The sequence below is a fragment of the Mobula hypostoma genome, chromosome 26 (assembly GCF_963921235.1).
Source record: "Mobula hypostoma chromosome 26, sMobHyp1.1, whole genome shotgun sequence".
NCBI lineage: Eukaryota > Metazoa > Chordata > Chondrichthyes > Myliobatiformes > Myliobatidae > Mobula > Mobula hypostoma.
Genome location: NC_086122.1, coordinates 29153464 through 29179142, shown reverse-complemented (window position 1 = coordinate 29179142; position 25679 = coordinate 29153464). Strand labels below are relative to the sequence as shown.

At 43.0% G+C, this 25679-nt stretch overlaps 1 protein-coding gene across 3 annotated transcripts in view; it reads right to left on the bottom strand.

Moving 5' to 3' along the window:
* LOC134338129 (calcipressin-2-like) overlaps positions 1–25679 on the bottom strand; it is a 127404-nt gene that overhangs the window by 83044 nt on the left and 18681 nt on the right. Inside the window, exon 1 of one of the 3 annotated variants that reach the window (XM_063033686.1) lies at positions 1545–1890. The exons of the other annotated variants lie outside the window; for them this stretch is intronic. Within the exon in view, the coding sequence (XP_062889756.1) occupies positions 1545–1631 (87 nt within the window). The 5' untranslated portion in view covers positions 1632–1890. Of the gene's footprint in view, positions 1–1544; positions 1891–25679 lie in introns of those variants that run through there. 3 annotated transcript variants of the gene reach the window in all.

The following is a 25679-nucleotide window of genomic DNA, read 5'->3' as shown; positions in this document are numbered from 1 at the left end:
GGGAGAGTGCTATCTTCCCCAATGCCCCTCTCCCTCCATTCTTTCACATAGATCACTGATAGATGTGCAAAGGGGAAATCTTGGGGGTGGCTCCCCTTACTTGACCTGTCTGAGCCCGTTTCTTTGTTCCAGACTCCATCTCCATTTATCCAATACAATTGCCTCAAAATCTGTACATTTCTGAATGTGTTAATCACCAAAGCCTATCTATATAAAACACTGGTTATGAAGCACGCATATTAACTTTATTGAAAGATATATCATTCAGCAGAATAAATACTGAAACCTGATGCAGAATCCTAATAAATCCTACACAAAATCAAAGAAAACCCCTCTTTTCATTGTCAATAGTTCCTTGATTTTTCTTTGCCAATCCTAGCAAACAGGGCAAGGGTCAAGAATTTCCCAGTGGACACACTGTGATCAGATGCACTTGTCCAGATAATATCCAGACTCTGCCCTTCTTTGCACAAAGACTCACGTCTCCACTTTCTACATCTTCAGTCATTGTGCCCTCTCCAATTTAATGCTCATTGTGCCAAACGTGCCATGTGGCCCACATCAAAAAGGAGTGTGTGTGTGTGTGTGTGTGTGTGTGTGTGTGTGTGTGAGAGAGAGAGAGAGAGAGAGAGAGCTGTCTTGTGTCGTTTCATTCCACCCAATTAGAAAAGAAATTTCTTGCTTCTGCTAATCAGTCAGAACTAGATGGAAAGCTAGACCCCAGCGGTTAAATAACTCTGTCCTAATCCACTGCACACCAAATTGATAAACATACTGTTTTGATGCTTTTATTTCCTGTCCAGCATTTCCCATTCCTGATTTCACTAGGGCAACAATTGCATTGGCAACTGCAGATACTGATGAAGGTCACCTTGCAGAATGCCAGAAGGAGAACATTACCCAGTGCATCTAAAGGTGGAACAGTCATTGCCATTATCGTCATTCTGTCCCTCAACGTGTTCAACCTGCTCTCGGCTTGGGGGGAGGGTGGGCCGGTGCGCACAGAATGAAATGAGCAATTCTTCTCGATGCGGAGTTTAAAAGTCTCACTGCGTTTGTGTGTAAATCCATGCAGACAATGAACAGGGGACAAAAATATTAGCAGAGAGCAGGAAGAAAGACAGGCTGTACTTACTAAGGTGCACAGAAATTTTAAGCAGAATTACACAGTGAACAAAATCTACCCAACACCATTAGGGAGCAATGATGTATGCTAAAAAACATTAAGTCATGAAACTTAATGCAAATACATAGGTTAAAGAAATGAATTTAATTTATTCTCAGAACTGCTAATATTTTCTCATGTATATATTAATTTGTGTCAATGTAAATAATACCTTCAGGCATGCAATGGTTACTGAAGCTTCAATTGAAAATGTGCTTGCTGCACAGGTACATAAGCACATTTGATAATTTTGTGCTGTGCGTTATATAAAGGCTACATGCTTTACTGTAAGATGAATTACAATTTGATCAAGTCTCTGCTTACAATGTACAACAGGACGACTGGTGCAGTTATTAAAAATAATGGATTTGTAGCGTACCTGAACCTCTTGGTTTGTGAATATCTCTTCACTGACTTCACATGCAACTAATACTAACAGTTCCCACTCCATCTTCTGCGCTGGCATTATCCAATGCGCTCAATTTATTTTTGTAGTTTTTCCACTCTTTCTTTCTCTTGCTCTCTCCGTAGCATAGGAAAATCAAGCACTTAGGATCCTCTATCAAAGAGAGTTTGGATGATGCTTTCAGAGCATTCGTGATAACGTAACAAAAACACAAAAGACGGAGAAAGACAGGGTTTAAAAAAAAAATCAGCTACGAGTGATGATCCAGCTTACAGGCAGCTCAGATCTGTACTCCATTTGGCTTCAGGAGATAGATGCAGGCACTGAGAACTGAACACAGGATTTAGTCCTGCTAGTGACATCACTGCAGCACTGACCTGGCATGCTAATTAGCTTGCTGTCTCCTTTTATAATTTATAGAGGGTGTTCAAATTATACAGTTTTAAAAAAATAAACAACAATTGCTAAAAATAATCCTTTCACCTGAAGTTATAAATTACATATTTATAATTTTGTAGTTATTTCCAATAATTAGCCTTCAATTGACACAATTCTGATTTTATTTAGATTAGGTAGCGTGGTTTCTCTACAAAGAAAAAAAGCTTTTGAATTCCTGTTGCTAATAAAGAAAAGGTTCCTCATGCTCAGTGTGACAAAACACTCCTTTAAACTCCCTCCCCAGCAAATGAGAGCCTGGTTTTAGTGGTATCATATTTTACTTCTAGTGACCTCTGCAATGACTAGAAAATCATTGTCACTGTGTTTCTGCTTACGGAAACATCAGATGCCACAATGCAGGACAATGCACACCCATCAAACCCTAGCGTAAATGAATAAGTGGAAAGATTTACCAAACTATAGACTGCTTAGTAAATGACAGATCAAAGAAGAGATCTGCAGTCACTGTGGACTGAACTACTCCACCTTGAGATGTAGAAAGTACAAACACTTCTCGTGCACAGTCACTCAATTGGGAACTGCAGCTAAGTCCACAATTGCTTTTCTGTTCCTGATTTTTGGCATGCCCTCAAAATTCGATGGCTTCAAAATAATTATCAGCGTGGAACAAGTGGGGCCACACTCAGGTTGGAGGAGCAACACCTTATATTCCGCCTGAGTAGCCTCCAACCTGCTGGCATGAACATCGATCTCTCAAACTTCCAGTAATTGCCCTCCCCTCTCCTCTCCTTTACCATTCCCATTTCCCTCTCCCTCTCACACCTTACCTGCCCATCACCTCCCTCTGGTGCTCCTCCCCCATCCCTTTCTTCCATGGTCTTCCGTCCTCTCCTATCAGATTCCCCCTTCTCCAGCCCTTTATCTCTTTCACCAATCAACTTCCCAGCTCCTGATCTCTCCTGGTATCACCTATCACCTGCCATGTTGTACTTCCTCCTCCTCTCCCTCCACATTCAGACTTCTTCCCCTCTCTTTCAAGTCCTGACGAAGGGTCACAGCCCAAAATATCGACTGTTTATTAATTTCCATAGATGCTGCCTGGCCTGCTGAGTTTCTCCAGTATTTTGTGTGTTTTTCAGTATCTGCAGATTTTCTCATGTTTGTGAGCCGAATACACCTTTTGAAGATAAACTTGAATAAAGTAAATTAAACACTAATTGACGTCATTCAAAAACCCTGCAAACCGACACTGGCTTTTGAATTCAATTACGAACCCTATCCTACAAACAAACTATCAGCATTGAAACAATCAGAAGTGGGAAGAGTGAGCAATTTCAAGTTCTCGGATGGCAATATATACTTGAGGATCTAACCCGGGGCCAACATAGCTACAAAGAAGGCACAACAGCAGCTATATTTCACTAGAAGTTTGAAGAAATTTGGTATGTCAGCAAAGGCACTTGCAAATTTCTACAGATGTACCGTGGAGAGCATTCTAACTGGCTACATTACTGTCCAGCATGGTGGGGAGGAGGGGGATTGGATACTGAACAGCATCAAAATAAACTGCAGAGATTTGTAAACTCAGTCAGCTCCATCATTGGCACTAACCTCCGTAGTATCCAAGACACCATGAAGGAGAGATGCCTCAAAAAGGCAGCATGTATCATTAAGAACCTCTATGATCTACATCACGCCTTGTTCTAATTGCTACCATCAGGAAGGAGGTCCAGAAGCCTGAAGGCACACACTCATTGATTCAGGAACAGCCTCTGCCCCTCTGATTTCTGAATGGACATTGAACCCATGAACACTATCTCACTACTTTTTTATTTCTATGTTTGCATTGCTATTTAACTACTTAAAAGAAATATTATGTACTGCATTGTACCGCTACACAAAGACAACGCATTTCATGACATATGCCAGTGATATTAAACCTGATTCTGATTCAATTACTGTTTTCAAACAGATTTTGTAAAATTACAGTAAATTCACTTTTACAGATTCTGATCTCGCTTCCTTAATATCCACCACCAGATAAAACACATGACTAGAATATATCAAAAAACATGGGTAATATCTTCAAGTGAAACCATTCATGAGCTTGCCTGGACATCAAAAGCTGAGAACTCTATATTTCTTCACCCATCACCACCCCAAATCAAAGTAGGGGAAAGAGAGTCTATAGTTACCCAGGACTAAATCAAATGAATCACCAACTAACATCAAAGCAGCGGCAACCTGTTTGAGCAAGATAGTTGTAGCAGATATAACCAATGGTCATATGTTAACATCTGCTGACTTCAGAGCTACCAAAAAAACCCACCAAGTTTTGGGTGCTACTGAGAGGGCACTGCACATTCCGGTGTTGTACATGGTTTAACGTATGCTATTCAGTAATGACCAACAGAGGATAAGGCACTGTGATCGAGTAAGCAACACAGAGTCAGAAACAGGCCCTTCAGCCCATTGAATCTGGACTATAATTCTACTTTATTCTTCCCATATTCTTAACAACTCCCAAAATATTCTAACCCCTCACCTACAAATTGTGTTGGGCACGTGGCCAAGTGGTTAAGGCGTTCGTCTAGTAATCTGAAGATCACTAGTTCGAGCCTCAGCTGTGGCAACGTGTTTGCGTCCTTGAGCAAGGCACTTAACCATACGTTGCTCTAGTGCAGCGGTCCCCAACCACCGGGCCGCGGACCGGTACCGGGCCACAGAGCATGCGCTACCGGACTGCGAGGAAACAATGTGATTTGGCGATATGAGTCAGCTGCACCTTTCCTCATTCCCTGTCATGGCTACTATTGAGCTTGAACGCACGCGAAGTCATTACCCGCACGTTATTCATGTCAGCGCGGGAAGGAGATCAACTCCTTCAGCTTGTAAATGACGGCAGGCTGAAAAACATGTTTGACATAACATCTCTGCCGGCATTCCGGATCAAAGTCAAGGCTGAATATCCTGAGATAGCCACGAAAGCACTGAAAACGTTGCTTCCATTTCCAACATATCTCTGCAATGAATGCAACGAAAACTAAATTGCGGAATAGATTGGACATAAGGAACCCCCTACGAGTATCGCTGTCTCCCATCACCCCTCGATCGGACTGTCTTGTTGCAGGGAAACAAGCCCAGGGCTCCCACTGATTCAGCGATATTGGTGCGTTGCGATGATTTTATATGTTCATACGGGGAAAATATGCGCTGTGTGTTTATTATTCAAACGTTACTTAAAATGTTATGATGCTGTTGACTTATATAACCATATAATAATAGCACGGAAACAGGCCATCTCCACTCTTCCAGTCCGTGAGGAACGCTACTCTCACCTCATCGCACAGACCTGCACTCAGCCCATAACCCTCCATTCCTTTCCTGTCCATATACTATCCAATTTAACTTTAAATGATAATACCAAACCTGCTTCTGCCACTTCTACTGGAAGTTTGTTCAACACTTAGTTCAAGCTCCCCTGTCTTCCCCTGATAACTGACTTATCACTATATTCATGCGAGGAAAATATGCGCTGTGTGTTTAATATTAAATTCATTAGATTATCCCTTTTAGAAATGAAATTGAGTGTATTAGCCACTTATCACCGATATTGCGGTCGTGATTAACACCCCCCCACCGAACAGAATCGCCAAAAACCATTTGTAGAAAAATAATCGGCAGGTGCACGCATGCACAAGTCACACATGCGCACTGGTGCCCGTGCAAGGCTTCATGGTCATTGTAGTCTTTTTCTGGGTCAACACAACATATTTGACTGCTACTCTTGTCCGTTGGCAACCATCTCCCCCCCCCACTCCCGGTCGGCCGGTCCGCAAGAATATTGTCAATATGAAACCGGTCTGCAGCGTGAAAAAGGTTGGGGACCCCTGATCTAGTGTCTGTGTGAGGAGTGGTGCCCCACACAGACTTCCAATCTGAGCCTTGTAAGGCATGAAAATGCCTGACGCAGGCATCTCATGGACGTTCCCTCCTTCCCTCCCCCCCTCCCCACCTACAAATTAGGACAGTTAACTGTGGCTCATTAATCTACCAGTCCTTATGCCATGGGGATGTGGGAGGATAACAGAGCACTCTGTGGGAAGCCCAAGTGGCCCATGTATCAAATGTGCAAGCCCTACACAGAAAACAGAGAAAGTTGGGATTGAACCCAGATCTCAACCAGATGTGGCATTGTGCCCAGTATGGGGTGAACATGACTGGGATCCAAATCCAGCACTCTGTGAAGATCTGCTTGTCCCAGGAAAGCTCCACTGTCTGGAAAACTTGGCAGAAATTTCCTCACAATGCTCCACTAAGAGCTATACCACATCGGGAGTGATGTTTTCCTGCAGGTAATCATGGCAAAAAATGCTCAAGACTGCCCACTAAATTCCTGGTGTGGCTCAGCACAAACCCTAAGCGGTCATTATCATTCCCAACACTGGGAAACTAAAAGTGACTCCAACTCCTTGCTGATCCATCAACGGATGCTGATCTGAACCCCAGTCTCCCATCACTTCAGACTTCTGATACTGTCACTAAGCAACACATTTTAAACCACGCGCAGCACCTAAATGCACAGGCCCCTCTCAGCAGCTGGGAAACAAAGATGCCAAAAGTCTGTGCCAACTCATCTTAATTAGCCAACATTGTTTAAGGGAAGTATTTAGCTTCTTATGTACTACGTCATTTAGAATCTTATCTACAGTGGATATTAAGTTCCTTTTTTCCCTTACACAGAAAAATTGATGCATTTAGATGATCACTTCTTTTTCCTCTCATGTTATACATCCTAAGCCATAGGAAGGAAAAAATAGTAAATGAATGGTAATTGAAACAAAAATTTCATGAAGGCCTGTTAATTTGTTTTGCAGATTTAAGACTCTTCACAAACTATTTAAGTACTAACAGGAACATATTTGTGAACTGAGAATGATAACAGGTGCAGGTAGTAAATGAAGCCTTGTTTTCAACAGACTGTTTCGAGCAATTCACCAAGTCAGACTTCTGACTGTGCATTTTAACATTCACACTTGTTTCCAGATAATACTCCCTACAATCCTCATGTCAGAGTGCCAACGTAAAATAGCGATTACTGAGTCATTTCCCCCTCTCCAACATTCCCTGCTCTATGAGCTGAACCCTAATCACTCTCTCCAATATTTGACTCAATTTTCTCTTAGTCGCATCTTGACCACATTTTGATCCAGTATCGATTCAGAACTACATTTTTGTTACTCAATTAGAAACAATGCACGATTTGAACAATTACCCTCTGCCAAACCAGTAACTGTTTATCAAAATAATTAAAACAGTAAAGACAAATTATTATATTCTTTGCATTATATCAACATCTCAGTTCACTACACACTGAGATACTTGGCAATGTAATTTTCATTCCTTGCAATATTCATTACATTGACTATACAAAGCTAATCAAATTTTACATCCCAGTAATTGCCCACATATAGTTTCCAAAAGCTTAGGCAATATTTTCAAATATAAATTGCATGATGCCACACAATGTCAACATAACAAAAACTGTGATAATCTGATACTTTTGGCATTTTGGTGACGTTGGACTGGCAGATTTTCCTGGACAATTGGGCGTTATCTCTACTAGTGCCACAGCATAGTGCTAAATTATTTATTTTTTAAAAAGATGTTACACGGAATTTTGGCAGATTTTCAAGTAAGCTGGGTAAGTTTTAAAGGAGGGTGGGAACCAGGCCCTCAATGAGAGAAAATTATCATCATCATCATCATCATGTGCTGTGTCATATGACATGGCTGTTCATGGTCTTTCCATGACCATGATTGTTCTTGGCAAAGTTTACTACAGAAGTGGTTTACCATTGGCTTCTTCTGGGCAGTGCCTTTACAAGGAGGGTGATCCCAGCCATTATCAATACTCTTCAGAGATTGTCTGCCTGGTGTCAATGGACACATAACCAGGACTTGTGATATGCACCAGCTGCTCACACGACCATCCACCACCTACTCCTGTGATCGGAGCAGGCATGCCCGAGCAGGTGCTACACCTTGCCCAAGGATGACCTGCAGTTAGCAGAGGGGAGGAGTGCCTTACACCTCCTTTGGTAGAGACGTGCCACCCAGAATGAGAGGAAACGGAAGGCAATAAACGTCATTTGCTGAGTTGGCAGGAATTCCAAACAGCTGGATGAGCAAACGTCTGACTTTTCTAGCAATTGGGAAAAATATTCTTTTCCACATGCTTTTCTTTAGATCGACAACTACAGATCAGGTCATCGTGATATAACACATGCATGGTCTGGGGTCAAATCATTGAAACATGCATGGAGATGGAATTAACCAAAATGGCAAAAAATTGATAGAAAAAAAATAGGAAAATTCTTCCATCCAACTACATTGTTTTGTGTGATAGGGATGTGACTTAGGCTGCCTTTTCATTCTGGTCCATTTCTTCTGCCATTGACAACTATTTCACATTAACACCTCTCCAGGCACTGAAGCCTCGTTTCTAGGAGCTAAAGATGGCGCCAGAGGGCGACTTCTTCCAGTTCACCTGAGAAGCAGTTTAATATCTTTTCTTTCCTTTTCAAGGTGACTGGGGTCCTGTCAGAGTCTGTGATCTACAGCTGCACTCAAACTGCAGTTCTTCACAGCGGAGAGTTCCTGCTTTTGGAACTTGCCAAGTGGCTTGGAAGACGAGTTCCTTAAGGGTGCGGCCCCTGCAGACAACCTGATTCCTCGCTGGTATCACCACCTGAAGTGTCATGGGAGACTGAAACATCGAGACAGCAGTATATGCTGTTGTCAAATTAAGCAACATGTGGCGAGTGGCCAAGTGGTTAAGGTGTTGGACTAGTGATCTGAAGGTTGTGAGTTTGGGCCCCAGCCGAGGCGGTGTGTTGTGTCCTTGAGCAAGGCACTTAACCACACAATGCTCCAGCCCACCCAGCTGAAAATAGGTACCAGCAAAATGTTGGGGGTTAACCTCGCGATAGACTGGCGTCCTATCCGGGGGGGGGGGGAGTCTCGTACTCTCAGTCGCTTCACGCCACAGAAACCTGACATAAGCACCGGCCTGATGAGCCTATAAGGCTCAGGACAGACTTTAACTTTAAATTAAGCAACGCTGCAGATTGTAACATCAAAACAGCAAGCTGTTGGCCTCCCCTCTCGCAGTGGCAGGAGCGATACCGCTCCCTCCCGTGTCAGGGGGATGTCCAAGTGTTGGCTTGGACAGTGTTTTTGTCCTGCTGCTTGTGAATGGGCGGGGGGGAATGAGGGTTTTGGGGAATCAAACATTTTCTGTCATTCATTCTTTGGGTTTTTCTTCTGTTTCGTGGATGTCTGTGCAGAGTAAGAATTTCAAGTTGTATACTGTATACAATTCTCTGATATTGAATGGAACCACTGTGTACAAAGATATGGGATGTGAAAGTTCTTTGCTCTCATAAAGGATTTATCCATTATTCAAAAAAATTTTAACGTTCAGAGAGATAGTGTTGCCGGAAAGGCAATGAGAGCGAACAATAAACTTTATAAAATTTATGATGGTTTGACAAATTGTTATAAAATATGCAAATTAATTGTAGAAATACAAGAAACCTAATGGAAGAAGGACAAGATGAGATGAAGCTAAAGATTTCTTCACAAATTATTACTTACTATTTTCTAAAATGATGATACAGTGATGATGAAAAACTAAAGCCCAACGAGTTTTTATTTTAACTCTGGCCACTGTCTTGTTTTACATAATTGTTGCTCACTGAAAGCTTTTTAATCATGCAGCCCAACTGTGTTCATCTTTATTTCCATGCTTGCACTCATCTAAAGGCTAGATTTACACTTTTTAAAAAACTCTATCCTGAGCATCATCAGAACACATTCAAGATACAATCCAACTCCTTTCAAATCAAAATTACATTGCCTTGATGTCCTTTTGGCAACAGGTTCAGATTAAGCCACTGAAAGTCTGGCCAATGTTTAGGGTTTCTTGATGGGAAATAATTTATGGATTTGCGGTCCCTCATTAAAACCACTTAATTACACACTATAATCATGGAGCCATTAGATATATAAATGTATGTAATGTGCAAAAGTCTTGGGCATACATAACTAGGGTGCCTAAGATTTTTGCACAGTACTGTCTTTGTCAACCTGGATTGGAGAGCAAGTTTATAAATCCGGCGGGAGCAAATGATGTGGGGAATGAAGAGTGGGACAGGTGGCAGAGAAGAAGTACCGGGGTGGTGTGTGGCGTGGGTGCAGACACACCCAACCCCAAGACACCAGGCAAGGTCAGTTGTTTCCGAAAACTTGGTTTATTGATCAGTTCAGAATGTCTCTCGTGCTCCCCGTTCCCTTACACTTTCCCAACCATGATTCCCTTCTCCTTGCCCCATTCCCCCTCTCAATCCGCAATAGAGACTCATATCAGAATCAGGTTTATCATCGCTCACTTGTCGTGAAATCTGTTTTTTTTTGCTGCAGCAGTACAGTGCAATACATGAAATTACTACTGTACTGTGCAAAAATCTTAGGCATCCTAGCTATATATATGTGCCTGAGATATTTGCACAGTACTGTATAAAAGAAAGCATCCACAAGATTTTATGAACAACACTGACCCTCTTGAAGAGATCTAGTAATCTCCTCAATGTTGATTTTGCCTTTCTTGTTATCAATTGTGGTCAATTAATGACTCCTGAGAAGCTCTGACTTCAAACAACAGCCCTACCACTACAACTATAGTGAAGAACTCTCACGGGCAAATAAAGTAGAAAGAAAAAGCTTTAATTTTATATTAACTTAAATATTTCACAGAATAGAGATTTCAACATAAGTAAGACTCAGATTAAAATTGAATTGCCAGTAAGTGTTCTTAAGGAAAATATTAATTATTTTTAAAAGGCATAGACTTTTGAAGTAATTACCATTTAGATAGGTGGCGTGAAAAATTTACAAGGTTGTTGCTCAGACTAAATATTCACAGACAAAACTGGATGGGCAGAAGGAAGATTTAATTGAGACGAAGTGGGTAATAAGTCATATCATAAACACAAGAAAGTCTGCAGATTCTGGAAACCCAAAGAACACACACAAAATGCTGAAGGCAGCATCTATGGAAAATAAATAAACAGTCAGCTTTTCGGGGGGAGACACTTCTTCGGGACAGGAAAGGAAGGGGGAAGATGCCACTATAAGAAGCCGGGGGGAGGGGAAGGAGGAGAGCTGGGTGATAGGTGAAGCTGGGTGGGTTAGAAAGATAAAGGGCTGGAGTAGAATGAATCTGATTTGAGAGAAGAGTGGCCCATAGGAGAAGGGGAAGGAGGAAGGGACCCGAGGTGAGGTGATAGTCAGATGAGAAGTAGGAAGAGGATAAAGCCAGGAACAGAAGAAGAGGGGAGGGAGAAGGAAACTTTTTTTTTAACCGGAAGAGAAATCCATATTTATGCCCTCAGGTTGGAGGCCGCCCAGACAGAATATAAAGGTGTTGCTCCTCCACCATGAGGGCGGCCTCATTTTGGCACAAGAGGAGGCCATTGACCAACATTTTGGAACATCCATCTCCTAGCAGATTAATCAATAACCATGGAGGATTAGAAGGATAATGCACACCTTTGTTTATAAACCCAGAGGATGAAGAGATAGAGGAATGCATTCATCTGGCCTTGGATACACAGCACCTTGAAGAGTACAACCGACAAGGCACCAAGAAAGTGGGATCAGCCTGCATTACCTCTTCCATCCACTGACTATATATTCCTATGACTCCATCATTTTTAAAAGGAAATGAAAAATCACACTAATAAAATTAGGGACATTAACTTTAAGCCACAATTATGGCTTTTAGTTTAATGGCTGTACTTACTTACTGCTGGTTATGCTGCTAGTGCTTAGAAAAACAAAGAAGGCCCTCCCTCTCTGTCAGTCCATTCCGTCGCACACAGATAAAGAAGGAATCTTCATTGCTTTTTCCATAACAAATTTTTTTTGACCTGTCAAGGTTGTTAGCCCTGAGCTGAACCCTCGAACATGGACCCGATTGACCACTCCAAGTCTGGCCTCTACTCTTTGAACTGCTTGGCGTGGGTGATCCCACTAAGAGCCGAAGCACAAGGCACTGACTGCAGCCGACACAGCTCTCCGGGTCAATAAAGCACACAAGCCTCCAAACCCTGTGACAAGGTTGTGGTGCTAAAGGCTTTGGTCGCCCTGATTCAATGTGAGATAACATTTCACCTGTTTATTTAATCATGGAAACAATTTGTAAAAAGCTGAAGCTTTCTTTGATTTGCTAAGCAAAGAAGGAAAGATGCAGTGCACACACTCTGTGAGGGCAGCATCACTGGCAGTAACTCAAACACGAGGAATTCTGCAGATGCTGGAATTTCAAGCAACACACATCAGAGTTGCTGGTGAACACAGCACCTGTAGGAAGAGGTACAGTCGACGTTTCGGGCCCAGACCCTTAGTCCTGACGAAGGGTCTGGGCCCGAAACGTCGACTGTACTTCTTCCTAGAGATGCTGCCTGGCCTGCTGCGTTCACCAGCAACTTTGATGTGTGTTACCTAGAAGCTACTAGGTTACTCTTTGGACATCCTTTCATTCCAATAGTGTGAACAGAAACACTATCATTGTTCTTATCATAAGTTCCTTTGCACAATGCAATTTACTGGTGGTTAACAAAGCAAGAAATACAACTAAAATTGAGCTTTTTAGCCATCAGACTAAATGGTTTGGCACCACCACCATGCTTCGTGGTAGGGGTGATGGCGGCTACATCATGCTGTGGGAATGCTTCACTGCAGCAGGCCCTGGTAGAGGGTAACATGTTTGAATGCAGCAAAATACAGGGAAACCCTGGAGGAAAATCTGATGCAGTCTGCAAGGGAACTGCAACTTGGGAGAAGATTTGTTTTCCAGCAAGAATGAGTTAAAGTGGAAAGTTCTTTATAAAATTCAGATACAATAAAACATAAAAGCTACGTTCACCACCTAGAATTAAAGCTGTAAAATTAATTTTAATATTTAGCCAAAATCTGCATCAGAGAGTAACTGAGCAGTGACTTCAGGAGCGCTGCTCACTGTAGAATTCCTGTCCACTGCACAATCCTAAACTGCTATTCAGAACTGCGGTTTCCTTTTAATACTTACGCAACCACACCCTTTAGATAAGTGCACCATAATCTAATACTAAAGCTTTCACTGCCAAGTATTGCAAATATTGTGGCCTGATTTTGGAGGAAGGGCAGCCTTACATCTTAGATTAGATCTACCCTTCTTGTTTACAGAAAATGACAGTGAGGATTGAATTCAGTGCTGTAGCGTACACTGGTTTTGACAGTAAACCATTGGGCACTGAAAGGCCACTCACTATTTCAAATGAACAATGAGCGTGTGACATCAAGACAAACTAAAAGGCAAAACTTCACCATGCCAGGCCAAGGTATTGGTGAATGATGGAAGATATAGCTTCGGAAGTCTCCGTATAGGATCTTCTTCATGATCTAGTTTCTGTGCGCTTTTTCCAGTGGCTTGTAATATTAGTTTAGGCACCAGTTTTTTGTGCATCCAGGCCAATACTGTCAACATTTGCTGTGCACCAATAAGCCAAAATCACAGTGGCAATATTGAAAGTGTCAATAAGACGAGAGAAGATGTGCAGGAAATCCAAGCAAATCGGTGATTTCTCATCAAACTTCTGATAATTGCCCCCCCCTCACCATTCCCACTCCTCTCATTTCCTTACTTGCCCATCTCCTCCCTCTGGTGCTCCTCCCACTCCCCTTTCTTCTACAGTCTTCTACTTTCTCCTATCAGATTCTCCCTCCTCTAGCCCTTTACCCCCTTTACCTATCAGCTTCCCAAGCTCTGTACTTCACCCCTCCCTTCCCCACTCCCATTTTCACCTACTGCCTTGTACTTCTTCCTCCTCTCCCCTACCTCCTTGCTCTAAGTTTGCAGCTTTTTTCCCCGGTCCTGATGAAGAGTCACGGCCTGAGACATCAACTCTCTACCATACATGCTGCCTGGCCTGCTGAGTTCCTCCGGCATTTTTGTTTGTGCAGTGTCAATAATAATTGTTTTAATTTTAATCCTATTCACCCAGCAGGGAAAAAGGCACTTGGGGAATGTTAACAGTAAGCCATTTCCATTCAGTAGTCTAGGCAAAGACTTGGCAAATGAGGCTTAATTTGGGAAAATGTAAATTTATTTCTTTTAGCAGGAGGAATCATGCAGTGGACTGTAATCTAAATGAAGAAAGACTGCAGATGACATAAGTACTGAGGGATCTAAGTTTTTTTTCCCCAAGAAGGTTCAGTAAGCTACTAGGAAGGCAGGCATAAAAGACTGCAGATGCTGGAATCTGGAGAACAAGCTATCTGGAGGAACTTGTTGGGTCAAACGGTATCTGTGGGACAAAAGCAACTGTCAACATTTTGGACTCCGATGGAGGCTTTCAACCTGAAAGGTCGACAATTCCTGCCCTCCCACAGATGCTGCTCGACGTGCTAGTTTCCTCCAGCAGACTGTTTATTGATTAGGGAGGCAAATGGTATACTGGTCTTCATCAGAAAAGGACTGAAGTTTAGGAAAAGAAGAGGATTGTCACAATTGTGCAAGATACTAGAGAGGCCACAATTTGGTCCTTTTAAGTAAAGGATATGCTGGTATGGGAGGCAGTCTTAAGAGATTCACTAGGCTAATTCATGGGATAAGAGTGTTACCTGTTTGAAGCAGTTGCAGCAATTAGATTTATATACCTCACAATTTGGAAGATTGAAGGATGGCCTTATTGAAACATTCTTAGGGTGCACGACAGTGTGGAATTGAACGCAGGTCGCTGGCGGTGTAATAGCAGTTACCGTAAAGCTACGCCTCTAGGCCGCCCACTTTATTCTGCATTGTTTTCTTCTTTTAACCTTATTCTAGCTCAATGCACTCTGTAATGAACAAATCTGTATACACAGTATCCAAGACTAGCTTTTCACTGTACTGTGGTACTTGTACAATAATAAAGGACTATCAGACTGGCCCTGAACAAGAGCTGAGGCCTGGGATAGATCAGTCACAATCATACTGAATGGCCAGGTAGGCTTGAGCAGCTGAGTTGACTACTCCTGTTCTTGTATTCCTCATCTTCAAATGTTCTTATGTTATTTCTGCATTGGGTGGTGGGGTGGAGATACTTCTCTGTCAAAGGAGACGTAAAGTGCTCCTTCCCTCTGCTAGCTTGCAGGTCACCCTTGGGCAAGGTGTAGCACCTGCTTAGCCCCCCTCGATCGGGGTCATGTGAAGCCATAGCAGCAGGTAGTAGATGGTCGTATGAGCAGCTGGTGCATACCACAATTCCTGGCCCTGTCGCCTGGCAATCTCTGAAAAGTATTGATAATGACTGGAGTCGCCCACCTTGTAAAGACACTGCCCAGAAGGCAGCAATGGCAAACCACTTCTGTAGAAATATTTGCCAAGAACAAACATGGTCAAGTCTATGATTGCCCACGTGATACAACACAGCACATAATGATGATGATAATTCCAGCTTTGCCAGTTTTTAAAAATGAACAGAATTATGGTATAAGCACATTTATAACAAATTAATTAGTTGAATACAAATGGTGTATCACAGTGAATTTGATCTGGAATTTGGATAAAATCCAAAACACACAGTGGTGGGAGACATAAAGATCAAGCTTTGAATTATCATCTTTGTGGGAGAATTTTGTTGTCAGATGGTTAGATTCTACGGGGGGAGCTTTGAACTTCATCTTGTCTTTCTCACTGCCTGCTGGCCTTGGCTACGAAATACCTATTCCCCACAGCTAACAGTATACCATAAACTATTTGGCTTTGCTCAGGTTCCTAGGACGGTGTGTTTGTTGTACGAGACAACATAAATTAGATTCAGCTTAGGTTTTCTTGAGTTCAGTGGAATGAGGGATGTTTTCATCGATTCATACAAACTTCTTACAAGGCTTGATAGGACAGATGTGGAGCTGATGCTTCCTTTGCCTGATGTGAATCTGATGAGATCACAGATTCTGATGGATGGCCATTCGGGACAGAGATCTGAAGGGTTTCTTCACCCTGAGCAGAGGTTCCCAACCCATGACCAATACCATTAAGCAAGGGGTCCGTGATCCCAGCTTAAGAAACCCTGACCGAAAGGGCAGTGAAACTTTGGAACTCAGTATATAAGAGGCTGTGGAGATTCAGTCACTGAGAATATTCCTGGAGCTCAACAGATTTTTAGCGATCAAGTAATGTGGTATTCCTGCTGAATAATTCCACTGACTTATAAGATCAGCTATAATATCAAACAGAGCTGATACAAAAGGCAGAAAGACCTAACTTGCACCCATTTCTTACTTTGTTATGCCCTGCCACTCAAAAGGTTCCAAAATTCAGCCCTGCCCTTGACACCATCTCATTTCAAGCAAACATCTTCAATTATTTAAGTGAGGCACAGGGAGTTAACCGTGAGGGTTACTGAGCATGCGGATTCAGCCCCGAATCACTATCCTGCAGCTCTGCTAGGATGTGAACAGTGGCACAAGCACGATGGGCGATCCAGTGAAGCGGCAGAAGCAAGGACCTTGACCGTCTGCTGTGAAATGCAATAGCAAACCGTTTAAGCAGCTGAAATTGCACACAGGGGCTGCCAAGCCAGCCGCTGCTGAGCTAAGGGTTGCTGCTGAATGAGAAAAAGAACATGTTTACTGTAGAACTGTACATTTCTCAGAAGAAATAGGAGACAATTACCACCAATAAATTGAAGGGGGGCCTACAACTGTCAGCTGTGACATTGTTTTTGACACTGTTGAGTTTCTAATGACTGGTGGCACCCACAGCAAAGTAAGACTTGGAACCAGACACTCAAACAGTGAGCTTTTCTACCATTCTAGCTCATTCACTACACAAACATGGCATCAACTGGTCAGTTCTGTCAGGGTGGACAGATGACAGCCGCAAGACAAACAGACACCCAGAGAGTACCCACCTCGATGTTCAATTAGATTACACTCCAGTAAAAAGAAATGAGAATAAATATACCATGGAAATCAAGGAAAATGCGTTTTGAATGTTAATTTTAACGAGGACTTAAAGCACAATTTTACTCAGATAAATGAATGTTACAGTCAGACAAATGCAGAGAGTGTATATAGTGTAATTGTGAATAAATATGAACTTCCTTAACAATACTTCTATTTTGAGCCGGAAAATTTCATTCAGCAATTTTTGGCTCTGTTCAAATGTGGGCAGGGGGGCTGAAGTTTGCAGCTGGTATTATTTATTGCATCTCGCTATCCAGTTCACTAGTTTTAAGCATGCTCCGAATTACCTTGGAATATATTTATCTGCAATAAGAATTCAACAATTTTAGACAAAATATTTATTTAGAGATATAATGCAGAATAGATCCTTTGGGCCATGTCTCTAGAAACCTGTGATTTTAACCCTAGCCTAATCACAGGACAATTTACAATGATCTACTAACCTGTCTGTCTTTGGACTGTGGGAGGAAACCAGAGTACCAGGAGAAAACCTGCACATTCCACGGGGAAAACATACAGACTCCTTACAGATGACATCGGAATTGAACTCTGATGCCCCAAGCCGTAATAGCATCATGCTAACCTCTAAGCTACTTTAGATGAAATATGAACGCATACCACAGCTGCCCTGGTTACCATGTGACTATGAAGATTACTACACAGTTGACAGTATACTCCATTTATAGCAAACATTCTGCACCTTTATGTAAAATGGAAGTCTCTCTCTATCTCACTCTTACTTACTGCCCGTTACATCACTGCCACTTAGGGCAGCATCTCTGGTGGTATTCAGGGCGTCTTTCATCGTGTCAGTAGCCTTACCTTGGTTCTCATGCAAGTGCCGAAAGGAGACTCAGGAATACTATTTGCACTCAGTTGAAGAAGGATTCTTCATTGCTGTTGCCACAACAAGTTTTTGAGCAGTTAGGATTGTTAGCCCTGAGCTGAACCCCCAGACCTAATGGACTGGTGGACCACTCTTCATCTGTCCTCTACCCTTTGACCTGTCTGGCATGGATGACCCTACCGTGAGCCCTGACTCCAGCCAACATAGTTCTCTGGGTCACCGAGGCCCACAGACCTGATAAGGCTGTGGCCCTCTTGGAGAAACTTGCACTCTTAAGGTAATAAGTCATCCAAGGACACTTCACAGAAGGTCGTGTACCCAACCAGCACTAGGGAAAGGATGAAAGAGTGTTGAACACACAAAACACTGGAGAAACTCAGTGGGTCAGACAGCATCTATGGAGAGAGATGGACAGCCAACATATTTGACTGAGAACTTTATCTATATTTCTATGAAAGTTGGAAGAAGGGCCAGTAGAATAGGGTAAGAGTTGAGCCCAGAGGCAATAGAATTATGGATAAAATGCAGCCAATCCTGGGGCCCAGGGTTAGGTTGAAAATTAGGTGAGAGACAGAGGTGGATAGCTGAAACCAAAGGGCTGCTGAGACAAATGCCAGAGAACCTGTGAGCATGGGCTTTCAATATCACGGCTGAATCAGTACCACAGCACCATTTTCCTGCACAAACCACATATCCCTCCATTCCCTTAATATCAGAAAAATCCATTGCACCCTACTCTGTCTTGTACTTGATTAGCAACAGAGTCTTGAGAGAGTTCCAAAAGTTCACTATCTTCAGAGAAGAGGAGGGTGTCCTCTTTTTAACCCTAAATGACCGATGCTTCCACTGGTTAATCTCTTAGCATGGAGCAACACTCATCCTGCAGATCAACCTGGTGAACCTCCTTTGTGGCCCCTCAATTATCATAAGCATATTATCCCTGATGGGAGGCTGGCTGAAGAAACTGGTGTAAGGGTGGCCTGCAGGTCACCCTTGGGCAAGGTTCAGCACCTGCTCAGCCCCCCAATCAGTCATGTGAAGCCACGGGAGCAGGTGGTGCATATCACAAGCCCTGGTTATGCGACCACTGATGCCACGCAGACAAGCTCTGAGTATCGATAATGGTTGGGGTCGCCGATCTTGTAAAGACACTACAATGACAAACCATTTCTGCAGAAAAATTTGCCAAGAACAATCATGGTCATGAGACCATGATCACCTACGTCAATACGACACGGCACATGATCATCATCTTTCCCGAGCTAGGAGGACCAGAACTGTGCACAGTATTCCAGTGCATTCTCTTTGGGGCCATAAATAATTACAATAAGACACCTTTAATGTAAGAGGATTTGATTTCAAGAGTATAGGCCAATACTTGTTGTTTGCTGTACCAAAGTGCTCGCTTCCAGTGACACACAGGCACCACTGAAAAGTTAACACCAAATCTCTTACCATTTAGAAAATATGCAACTCTTCTATTAATTTACCAAAGGGAATGAATCAGTTCTCCACAAATTGGCCATGTCCTCACCCATTTGATCAATCTGCCTGTATCTCCTTGAAACTACTCCGCATGCTCTTCACATCTCACACCACCACCCAGCTCTGGATCATCAGCACAACTTGGACATTGTGCACCAGGTCTCCTGACCTACTAATTGTGGCACTAATCCAGGTGTTCCCAACCTTGTTTATGCCATGGACTAATACCAATAAGCAAGGGGTCCTTGAAAGGGAACCCCAGCACTAATCGCTGTAGCAACACACTGGTACAGTCTTAAAATGGCCTGTATATACCAACCTTGATTTCTATCCCTTAGTCAGTCTGCAGCTCCTCAATACCTTGCTTCTTCCAATTGAAAATGCACTAATTCTTTCTCGTAACCTCTGGAGCGTTGCCTTACAGCTCTCACATTTTGCCACATCCATTTCACAGTTAGTTTTGTCTGTTGACTCTCAGGAGGGTAGGGATTACTGCTTTTCAGTAGACTAAGATGATTGTATTGCTCTGCAAACTTGGTATCCATACACCCTTTTCCTCGGACAGCCATATCTGACACATTAAAGGCAACAGTCAATTATCATCTGTGTTTGTCTTTACTGAAAAGTAGCTCCTGATTTATGGAAAGAGATCCACATGTTCCTGGATCTCTTGTGGACCATTATTGTCAGTGGGTGGCATTGAGTAGTGGGACCAAGTTCAAGTTTATTGTCATCTGATTGTACATATATACAACTGAACGAAACAACATTCCTCTGGACCACAGTGCACCTGCAATATATATTAAGCCAGAATATCAGCTGAGATCTTCAAAAAATGGTCCTTCTTGTAGATCACAAGCAGATAATGGAAATCCAAAGCAACACAGCACATAAAACAAAATATTACCACAAATGTTAATAAAATATAATTCAAAATGCAGTCGAAGTGTGCAGCATGGGTAAGAGTAAAGATTTTGTTGTCATAGTGACAAGACATAGTGTCGGGGGCGAGGTGCAGACTGAGAAGAGGGGTGAACCAATGAAGATGCCCTGAGGCTGGGTCTCTGGTGGAGCGCTTGTTACAAATAATCACAGGTTGTACATCATCATACGGAAAACTGAAAAACAACCACAACGTTGTGCTGGCAGCCAGATCTGAGAGGGATCATGTACACAGGTCGGCGTGACTCCCTGCTTTATTCAACAACATCAAATACCAATGCTCATGTCCATTTTGTCTCTTGCCACATGGAACTCACACTGTGACTTTTAGAATAGGTGTTTCAAGAGGAAATTGAGGAGTTTGTTGATACACAGAAGAAAGACCACTGCAGTTCATCGATTGGGTCCCTTTCCTTTCCTGAAATAGGTCCTCACTTTTATATTTCTGTAGCTCTTCCTGCACTGGGGGGGGGGGGCATGAGGTGTGGACTTCATTTCAGAAGGACTGTTCTGCCAAATTTAGAATGACAGCAGGTCAAGATGCTGCAGGAACTGAGCAGGTCAGACAGCATCTATGGAAAAATAGTAAACATCAACATTTCGGGCCGTGGCCCTTCATCAAGGTCTCGGCCTGAAACTCTGACTGTTTACTCTTTTCCATTGATGCTGCTTGGCCTGCTGAGTTCCTCTAGCATTTTGTGTGTGTTCCTTGCCGTGGACTATGAATACCTCTCGGCCCCTGATAAACTCTCCTTCTTTCACAATGTACGAGGGGTGATTGATAAGTTCGTGGCCTAAGGTAGAAGGAGTCAATTTTAGAAAACCTAGCACATTTATTTTTCAACATGGTCCCCTCCTCTATTTACACACTTAGTCCAGCGGTTGTGGAGCATACGGATCCCTTCTTTGTAGAAGTCGGCGTCTTGGACCTCCAGAAGTGGTCCACAGCAGGGGTGATTGATAAGTTTGTGGCCTAAGGTAGGAGATAAGTTATACAGCTCTCGTTACATGCACGTGCAAGTCAACTCTTTGAATGATTATGCAGACAGTTTGAAGTTAATAACTCATCTCCTTCTACCTTAGGCCACGAACTTATCAATCACCCCTGCTGTGGACCACTTTCTGGAGGTCCAAGATGCCGACTTCTACAAAGAAGGGATCCGTATGCTCCATGACCGCTGAACTAAGTGTGTACATGTAGGAAAGATAAATGTGCTAGGTTTTCTAAAATTGACTCCTCCTACCCAGGCCACGAACTTATCAATCAATCACCCCTCTTATATCACTCAAAGTAGGATGCAGCAGTGTGACCCTCTCCAATGCATTACTCACTTGGTATCCTGCAGCACCTAAGCAGTGGAACTGCATTATGAGAACCCCAAAGATAATTTCCACCAGACTCTTAATTATCTCACATCTATAATTCTCCCTGATAAGCAGTAATCTCAACTGGTGTGTGCTGACAGGATGGGAAAGCTCTTGTTTTCAAGATCCATCTATCCATTCCACAGGATAGCTGAAGCACGGAGGTGGACAGTCTGCAAAGGAAGGAGTGAGCACCGGGAGCAGTTTTGTGGCCCTTATCTAAGAAAAGATGCGCTGGCATTGGAGAGGGTTCAGAGGAGGCTCAGGAGAATAACTCTGGGAATGAAAGGGTTGTCATATAAAGAGCGTTTGATGGCTCTGGGCCTGTATTCACTGGAATTCAGAAGAATGAGGAGTGACTAATTGAAACCTATTGAACGGTGAAAAGCCTTGATAGAGTGGATGTGGACAGGAAGTTTGGCGGGAGTGTCTAGGACCAGAGGGTACAGCTTCAGAATAGAGGGGTGTCCTTCTAGAATGGAAATGAGGAGGAATTTCTTTAACCAGAGAGTAAATCTGTCGAATTCTTTGCCACAGACAGTGTGGAGGCCAGGTCTTTATGTATGTTTAAGCCAGAGGTTGATAGATTCTTGATTGGTCAGGACATGAAAGAATAAGGGGAGAAGGGAAGAGACTGGGGCCGAGAGAAAAAAATGGATCAGCCATGATGAAATAGCAGAGCAGACTCAGTGGGCCGAATGGCCTAATTCTGCTTCTATATCTTGTGGTCAACATAGAAGCGCTTGCTGGCTGGAGTTTAGGGAATCTCGTTGATAGAGATAGAGTGGATATGGAGAGATGTTCCCTATCGCGGGGGAGTCTCAGACTAGAAGGCACAGCCTCAGAATGGAGGGATGTCCATTTAGAACAGAGATGACGAGGAATTTCTTTAGGCAGAGGGTGGTGAAACTGTGGAGGCCAAGCCATTGAGTATACTTAAAGGAGAAGTTGATAGGTGCGTGATTAGTCAGGGTGCCAAAAGTTATGGGGAGAAGGAAAAGAAGGTAGGAATGTGAGCGATAATACGGGATATAGAGATAAAATGGGATTGTGATGGAATAGCAGAGCTGAATTAATGTGCCAAATGGCCTAATTCTGTTTCCAATGTCTTATGGTCTAATGAGTCAGGCAAGTGTCCAGACGCCTGGTATGAACCAGCAGTGTTCCTGCTGATGGCCAAACACCCCATCTGCATTCAGAAAGTGAGGCCTTTGTGCTTCACACAGGCTATTATTCCCTAAACCTGCAGGAAGCTTCCAGTTCAAGCAAATCGACCTGCCCATGTAATGTCAAAGTAAATTTATTATCAAGGTACATATACAATCCTGAGATTCATTTTCTTGCAGACATTTACAGGAAAGAAATACAATAGAGCTTACGAAAACTATTCATAAAGACTGAAAAATTGTGCAAATTTAAAATTGAATAAATAAATAATACTGAAAGCATGAATTGTAGACTCCTTGAAACAGAGCCTGTAAGTTGTGCAATTAGTTCAGTTAGGTGAGTGAAGTTATCAACACCAATTCAGGAGCCCCATGGTTGTGGGGCAATAACTATTCCTGAGCAGCAGTTTCTAGTCAAGGGCAAAAAGATGAACTTCCCCCTTGAGGAAGCTGAGAATGTATGAACTACATACAGAACAATGAGCTGCCCAGATTGATCCAAAGGTCAAGTTCAGTGAGTTAACGACCTTCATTTCTCAGGCGGGCAGCAGCAGCACTCTGTGCAGAAGGCAGAGATCTAGCACCACTGCCTTGTGTCCTGAACGCACTGCTCTTCAGGGGACAGGGGCTTGGCTCCTGGAAAACCCTTTCGAACCAGGGTGCTACCTCCTCTGTTTTGGACTCCTCTGATCCTGCTCATGTCTTAGGCCCAGCAAATCTCTGCTGTGTACATACATAACATGCCATCTGCTTTCAGTGGGTAAAATAAGATTAGTGCTTAGACACACTCTGAAGTTCTATCTGCAGTGTTGTGGCCCTTCAACTGAAGTACTTCAAGCTGAGAACCTGCAAATGATTAAAGATCCCCTTGCACAGCACCGGTGGAGAGAATATTCCTGCTCTTGAGATCTGCTTCCCGGCATGCCGTCTGCACTAAGTGTTAACTGCATTGGTGTCGTTCAATTGCACAGGGAAGCCTCCAAATGAATATTCCAGTTTTATGTGCATGTCTGTCTTCTTCAGTCTGTGTACAGACACATCATGTACACAGAAGTGCCTGATCAAAGTTTGCATCACCTGCTGAAATGCCATTTGTGCTTTGTGATTGATTTGTAGTAAAGAATCAATCTCTTACCATTTAAGAAACATCGATATCAAATTGAATTTCTAGCCGCATTAGTATAACATAAACTTTCTTGGTGCCACACATCACAATCTATCCTTTGCTCTAATATTTACTCTGCTATTTCTATCACAGATTAACCCCTTGTTCAGTTTTCCCTTTACACATTGTGGCTGAGCACAGTTCGATTATAACATCCTTCCTTTCATTTGCTTTGGAAACATTACCGACGTTGCCTTTTGACTCTGCATGCTGACACTATCACTGCTGTATGCCATCACCCCACAGCAAGCACGAACCTCACTAGAGTGTCTCACTGTGCACAAAGAACCAGCTCTAGTTTTAAGCCTCTAGTCCAGAATTCTTCCACTAGAGCAGGGGTTCCAACCTGGTGCCCAATAACCCCTTGCTTGATGGTATTGGTCCACGGCATGAAAGAGATTGCTCTGGAGGAAAGGGCTCTTCCTTGTCTACCCTCGATCATCTCTCAAACACTCCTTGTCCTTATCAAGGCAACTGGGCTTGCTGTGTTGTCTAGAGGACGTTTCACCATTCGTCCAAGAGGCTTCCTCAGTTCTAATCCATGGTGGGTAGTTTTCTGGTTTATAAACTCTGAGTGGTTTAAAGGCTGATTTATACTTCTGCATCAAATGGACATCATACCAGCAAGTTTTCATAAGCACAAGCTCATCCACACAGGTTTTAATGAAGTCGGTAGGCATACTCATCCAGATTTGAAGATGAATCCCTGAGTCCACTGATTCAAAGCAGTCTTGTATGCACTCCAGTGCTTCCCTTGTCCAAACCTTCTTGGTTCTCACTTCTGTACCAAGAGGGTCTTCAGTCTCTGCCTATACTCAGGGAGTAGAAGTACAGCCAGGTGATCAGACTTTCTGAAGTGAGGGCGGGGAATAGCCAGTAGTCATTCTTGATGGTGGTGAGATCTTCATCGTTGTTAAAATTCTTATCATCTAGTCTTATTTCAATGGCTTCCTTCACCCTGCGGTCGCAAAATAAAAACTCCAATAAAGCAGCAACAGGAAAAAAAAGCTGGAAGAACTCAGCAGGTCAGGCACAATCTATGGAGGGAAATAGGCAGCCTGGTTTCCTCCACCAATGCTACCTGACCCACAGAGTTCCTGCAGCATTTTGTGTGTGGTCTCAGAATTCCAGCATCTGCCATCTCGTGTCTACACTCAGAACTCCAGTGGTTCAGAATATGGCAGATTGTCATGACAACTTGATATTATTCCTTTTAATATTTCAATACACTTTTAATTCACTTTATTTCGATATTGCATAATAATGTAATACATTTTGCTGTGAACTCATTAAGTGTAAAGAGTGTGGGAACAGGTGAACAAGAAGGGAGCTCAGAAAACAGGCAAGCCAGATGCTGAACAGTCGGAACCCTTGTACAATACTGTCATGTGGGGGATATGGCTTATTTGTCAGACAAAAGCCACTTGCACCGTGTCAGTCAGTGATTGATCCATTTAAAAACTAGAGCCGCTCTTTCCCATCAGTTGTCTTGCATGCCACGGTACCAATTTCCAGTTCCAGGCGCCTCGGGGGCTACAAAATAGCACATGCAGGAGGCTTGGTCTCTCTCTTTTCCTTTGTCTCCAGGGAACACTTCACAGAACCATTGGGAAGGTATGCTCCACACTCACCTTTAGCTCAGTTATCTGTGTGCTGACTACCTAGTTCTGTAGTTTCTGTAACTT